We start from the raw sequence: 6325 nt of genomic DNA on the forward strand, positions 1-6325 counted from the left end.
CAAGATGGAATATTGCTCTTATGCATTAATCATGAAGAGAAAACCCAATACTTAAGTCAAGCACATATCACCATAGTAGGACTTCACTTTACTGAAGACGAAACTATGCAAAGAATCTTGAGACATGGAGTATTTTGGCCAACTATGAGGAGTGATGTTCACTCTTTTGTAAAGGATTGTCCTCAATGTCAAAAAAAAACAACCATACCTCATGTAACATTGTTTCAAATGTCGCATGTTCCTAAGTGGAGTAACTATCTAGTTACTTACTTCTCTACCCGAACATTTCCTGAGGATATGAGTAAACGTCGTCAAAGAGAAATTGAAACTGAAGCAAGAGACTATGTTCTTATTGGAAACCAATTATATCGGAGAGGGTAAGGATCAACATTTCCATCTTTGTGCAAACGAAGACAAATATATTTTGATTATAGAAAAAGCACATGCTGGATTAGCTGGAGGTCACTTTTCTAGTGAGACCACAACAAGAGCAATCTTAATGGAAAGCATATGGTGTCCAACACTTTTTGCAGATGCCAAAGAATATGTTCGAAGGTGTGATGCTTGTCAACGAGCAAAAATGCCAACAAGAGTAGCTAGCATGCCCATAAGACCAATGATGGGGGATAGAGCTTTCGCAAAATGATCTCGCGCATGCGTGGTCTTTGCTCTCAGCTGTTTAGACACTACATACTAAACAAATGGAGTGAAGTACCAAGTGATTTAAAAAACAGAGTCATCAGCATACTTCATGATGAGTTTCCCGTTCCAACACGGGATCAGCGCTTCAATGAAGACCTGATGAAGATTCGAATGCGCGAATACTGCAAACACAAGCGTTCCGAAGTGCAAAAAGCAATCAAGAATGGGTGGAACAGGCCAGATTGGCTGGCCAAAGAAGATTGGAAGAATGCGAAGAAAGCAGCGCGCGAGAATCCCGACAAGTGGAAGCAACAAAAGGATGCAGCCAGAGCGTGAGTAGAGGCAGGGAGCTCGCACCACTTGGGGAGCGGTGGATGGGCATCATTTGAGGCCGATTTTGTAAGTGTTTTCGCATTGCTCTTTATGTTCGATAGTTTAGGGTTTATGAGTTTTTTAATTCTAACATAATGAATTCTTTGTATGTTTTGACAGTGGTCGATGACAGGACGTGATCCCACACCGTACGAGCGCGAGTACGCAGGCAGGAAGGGCTTAAACGCCCTGATGGACATTCTCAGTTCTCGCGGCGGCATGGTTAGTATTAGGGTTTACTCTTTTCTTTTTTTTGTATTGTTTTATAAATGTCGTTATATGTTTATACTTACTGAAAGCTGTCTTATTGTCTTTTTTTGCAGAATCCAACAGATACGTCGCTTGGACGCGATGAGACGTCTGACTAGACGACGTCAGTTTAGCCGTAGCTAGATAGCATTAGTTTAGGGTTTCTCATAGCTTATGTATCATGAGACGGATTTTATACGTCTTTTTGAACCATGTATATTATTACATTTGTCACCGCAGTTCATTTTGCCAATCAATTCTTTATGCCTATGATGTTGTACAATTGTCATTATTACATTTGCCAATCAATTCATTTTGCCTATGATGTGTACAATTGTCAATTTTGCAAACAATGCGTCTTGTGGGTGACTATTTTGGGTCTATTATCTATCCTTGCACTTTTTTAAAAAAGTGAATCTGCAAGTACAATATGGTTGATGGGTGGCAGGGCATTCAATGCCCTGTCACCAAAAAAAAATTCTCTCGGACGTCGCTATAACCGTCGCTATTTATGGCTCTGTAGCGTCGCTATAGTCTTCTGTGTAAACGTCGCTATAACCGTCGCTATGAACGTCTCTATATAGCGACGCATATAGCGACGCTCTCGTAGCGACGCTCGTAGCGACGGTTATAGCGACGCCGGGGATTATAGAAACCCAGTGTATTTTCGTCGCTAACAGCGTCACAAGAGCACACAACCTCTTGTAGTGTTTTTTGAGAGAACATAAACTTGGAAACTGTAACGCACACACCCAACCCCCGTTATGGTGGAGGCGGTCCAACCCTTAAGGTGGAATCATCCTGGCCGGATAAGGTTCGCCAAATAGTATTTTGTGTTTTGCAAAGAAAGAATAAAGAGACTTGAGATACCATGATTGGGTGTCTCCATAGAATGAAGTTGATGAGTGTTGCGAAGAATTATAATTGTTTATGGGGTCAAAATTATGATTTTACATTTTTGCCTTTAGAAGACTTAAGTGTACTTTGACTATATTGAGTCAAAGGTAAAGTAATTGAGGACGCCAATGGAGTGTCATCCATTGTTATTTACCAATGGAATGTTTGGTAACTAGTTTTGCCAGTATTATTATTTATGGGGCCGAAATAATGACACTTTCTTTTATAAGAGATTGTGTTTGCTTTTGCAGCGGAATAGCTGCTGTTGACGAAGCCGCATTGGATGCGGATCTCGCCCTGTGTGGAGCCAGTGAGTGGGGCAATCTTGCCCATCTTGATCATGGCGGCAGTGAAATCGGCGAAGAAGGCGGTCTGGCTGTTGGCGTAGCTGGCCACCTGGTCGCGTGTGGTGCCGGCGGTGGAGTAGAGCACCTGGTCGGAGTGGAGGAGGCCACGACTGCTCAAGAGGTCGAAATAGTAGCCGTTGTTGAAGAGCGTGGGGGAGGCGACGTCAAGATCAACCAACGCGGCATTTGTGCCCGCAGGGCACTACGGGACAAGAGACTCACGGTAGGCGGCCTCGAGGGCGGCGGGGTCGTTTGCGTTGGGGGTGAGGCGTGTGGAGAAGGTGTTGCAATTGGCCTTGCCGATAGTATGTCCGCCAGAGAGCACCACCATGTCGCTGGAGGAGAGGCCGACGTTGTCAAAGTTTGCAACGAGGTCGCTGACATTGAAAATCCGGGCAAGTTCTGGTAGGCGGGGGAGCGGCTGGTTGTGAGGCTGTCACGCCGGCCGAGCAGCATGGTGTAGGAGGGGCCGCCGCTCTGCAATGCAAGCAACAGATCAGTGAGCACGAAGTGTTAAATTACTAGACTTAGAATATGCAGCGGACTCGACTATGCACATAGTGACTTTGCAGCAGATCCACCACATTGTAACTTTATGGTTTCATAGGTTACTTTGGCCTTTTGAAGACGTTAATATAACATTTCATTTCTCTCTCTCTCTCTCTCTCTCTCTCTCTCTCTCTATATATATATATACACACACACACACACACACGAAGAATCTAAGCTTAATAGCGTGCAATTTCCAATTTCAAAAATGCCGGTTGAGGGCTAGAGGAGAAGGAGAAATTCCGCCCCAAAATAAGGGAAAATAATGTAAAAACCCAAAAAATACTCTTAATTTTCTAGAATTTCCTCTCGGCAAACTCAAGTAAAAGAATTTTATATGTTTGGAAAAATGATTTTCCTCGAACTCTAGTTTTGCCTTCTAAATTAACATTATTGCAGCTTACTTTTTGTGTGTCTTGGTTGGCCCTGAAGAGCGTGGCGAGTAGTGTTCCAGAATCCCAACTTAATAACGCGTCGTTTCCAATTTCAAAAATGCCGGTTGAGGGCCAAAGGAGAAGGAGAAATTCCGCCCCAAAATAGGGAAAAATAGTGTAAAAACCCAAAAAACACTCCTGATTTTCTAAAATTTCCTCTAGGCAAACTGAAGGAAAGAAATTTTATATGTTCGAAAAAATGATTTTTTTCGAACACTCACACTGGCGAGCGATGAAACCATCTCTCTCTCTCTCTCTCTCTCTCTCTCTCTCTCTCCCTCCCCATCATATTTTGTTACTCTGATTTTGTATCAAATCCACCGCATTTTAACTTTATGGTCATATACGTCACTTTGACCTTTTGAAGATGTTAATATAGACTTTCATTTGTGTGTGTGTGTCCCCAGTGTCCAGCTTTTGGTACGTCCAGCAATCCTCTCTCTCTCTCTCTCTCTCTCTCTCTCACATACACACACACACACAGTCAACATATTCTCTCTCTCTCTCTCTCTCTCTCTCTCTCTCTCTCTCTAAGCGACACGCTGATCAGTGCCATGCATTCAAAGCGAGGTCAACGGATTTTTCTTTCCAAGGAGAAGTGCAACAAGTACAGGCATACCTCATTTCTTTTTCTAAATGATTCAAAAGTTCAAAGCTCAAAGTCTCCCATTGTTCGACATGTGGATGAACTCTTTTGGCTTCAAAATTTCAAACTCCATTATATATGTAATAGGTTATAATTATAATTGTTTATGGGGTCAAAATTATGATTTTACATTTTTGCCTTTCGAAGACTTTCGTGTACTTTGAATATTTTGAGTTACAGGTAAAGTAATTGAGGGACGCCAATGGAGTGTCATCCATTGTTATTTACCAATGGAATGTTTGGTAACTACTTTTGCCAAGTATTATTACTTATGGGACCGAAATAATGACTCTTTCTTTTCTTTTATAAGAGATTGTTTTTACTTTCGCAGCGGACTAGCTGCTGTTGACGAAGCCGCATAGGGTGCGGATCTCGCCCTGTGTGGAGCCAGTGAGTGGGGCAATGTTACCCATCTTGATCATGGCGGCAGTGAAATCGGCGAAGAAGGCGGTCTGGCTGTTGGCGTAGCTGGCCACCTGGTCGCGCGTGGTGCCGGCGGTGGAGTAGAGCACCTGGTCGGAGTGGAGGAGGCCACGACTGCTTATGAGGTCGGAATAGTAGCCGTTGTCGAAGAGCGTGGGGGAGGCGACGTCGAGGTCAACGAACGAGGCATTAGCGCCCGCGGGGCACTGCGGGACAAGAGACTCACGGTAAGCGGCCTCGAGGGCGGTGGGGTCGTCGGCGTTGGGGGTGAGGCGTGCGGAGAAGGTGTTGCAATTGGCCTTGCCGATAGTATGTCCGCCAGAGAGCACCACCATGTCACTGGTGGAGAGGCCGACGTTGTCAAAGTTGTCAACGAGGTCGCTGACATTGAAGTTGAATCCGGGCAGGTTCTGGTTGGCGAGGGAGCGGCTGGCGGTGAGGCTGTCACGCCGACCGAGCAGCACGGTGTAGGAGGGGCCGCCGCTCTGCAATGCAAACAACAGATCAGTGAGCACGAAGTGTTAAATTACCAGAATTAGAATATGCAGCGGACTCGACTATGCACATAGTGAAGTAGGATAGGGTTGAATTCGAAGCTTACCACCGCCACGGAGTCGCGCGCGGCCATGGCTAGGATGTCGGCGCAGGAGACGACTCCCGGGCACTGGTTCTCCAGAGCGGCCTTGATGTCATCCACCACCTCGAAACCCCGCACCGAGTTATCGTTGGGGCGGGCCTCTTGCTCGCCCTCCAGCACGCCAGGGATGCTCTTGAGCAGCAGCGAGCCATCGCAGCCCTGCACGAAGCAGTCATGGAAGTGCAATCGCAGCAGCGAGCCCGCCATCCGGGCCTCGCTCGCCACTGCATTGCCGACCACCTGCCGCACGATAGACTCAGCGCTGGGGCAGGTGCTCTGGTAGAAGTTGTACTGCAGCTGGCCGCTGCTGTCTTGCAAGCTTCGGCCGGCTTCGACGCTACAGGACCAGCTCCCCAGTATGCTGATCATCAAGCTGAGGAGAAGGAGCCTAATTATTGGACGTCCGGCCATGGAAAATACTTATAAAGAGCAGATGCAGATCAGCCAAAGTGGCGGGTAGAATGGCAGTAATATTGTACTGCCTATAACTAACTAGGCCTATAACTAATCAGCTGAGCTAATTGGCTGGAATCCAAGTGTGTGTATATATATATATATATATAGAAGAAGAAGATGGATAGAAGACGCTCTCTGCATGCATGCTCAATATGTATAACTTACGTGCTCCTCTCTCTCTCTCTCTCTCTCTCTCTCTCTCTCTCTCTCTCTCTGGACGTATCCTTCCTCATGTTGAACATTTCTCCCTCACGAGCATGTTGAACATCCCTTTCTCTCACGAGCTAGCTTCTCAGGTTGTCGCTTGCGGTAGCTGCTGGTCAACCGTCACACTTTATTTTATCATTGAAATGTCGGCACGAGCTTGGAGTTGAAATTAGCGTCAATTGCCTTATCCTGAGCTTTGAGATCACTGAGATGTGCACTGAGGTCACTGAGTTGAAATTAGCGTCAATTGCCTTATCCTGAGCTCGTTCACGCTGCCCAAGATGTGATAGACACTATAATGAAAATGATTATTACCTTGCTTCTTCACATTTCTCATGACTCAATATAAGGCATAAAGCCTTGAGAGTACTAAGATAGTTGACTTATCTAGGCGCTTGTCATATAAGGGAAAATGAGAATAAAAAATGATGCTACACCTTGAGGCCTATATCCTTTCCCATGGCCG

General features: G+C 45.6%; 1 protein-coding gene and 1 pseudogene across 1 annotated transcript; both read right to left on the bottom strand.

Moving 5' to 3' along the window:
• Nucleotides 1-2181: 2181 nt before the first annotated feature.
• On the bottom strand, nucleotides 2182-3093 carry LOC147435572 (peroxidase pseudogene; annotated as a pseudogene).
• A 22-nt stretch (nucleotides 3094-3115) lies between these two features.
• On the bottom strand, nucleotides 3116-5702 carry LOC147435573 (peroxidase P7-like). The gene is made up of 2 exons (XM_086488588.1): nucleotides 5161-5702; nucleotides 3116-5044 (listed from the first exon to the last, which is right to left on the bottom strand). The coding sequence occupies exons 1-2, from the start codon at nucleotides 5605-5607 to the stop codon at nucleotides 4472-4474; spliced, it is 1020 nt and encodes a 339-aa protein (XP_086344714.1). The 5' UTR covers nucleotides 5608-5702; the 3' UTR covers nucleotides 3116-4471.
• Between the last annotated feature and the right edge of the window lie 623 nt (nucleotides 5703-6325).

The sequence above is a fragment of the Adiantum capillus-veneris genome, chromosome 18, assembly GCF_014529385.1.
Source record: "Adiantum capillus-veneris isolate H3 chromosome 18, ASM1452938v2, whole genome shotgun sequence".
Classification (NCBI taxonomy): domain Eukaryota; kingdom Viridiplantae; phylum Streptophyta; class Polypodiopsida; order Polypodiales; family Pteridaceae; genus Adiantum; species Adiantum capillus-veneris.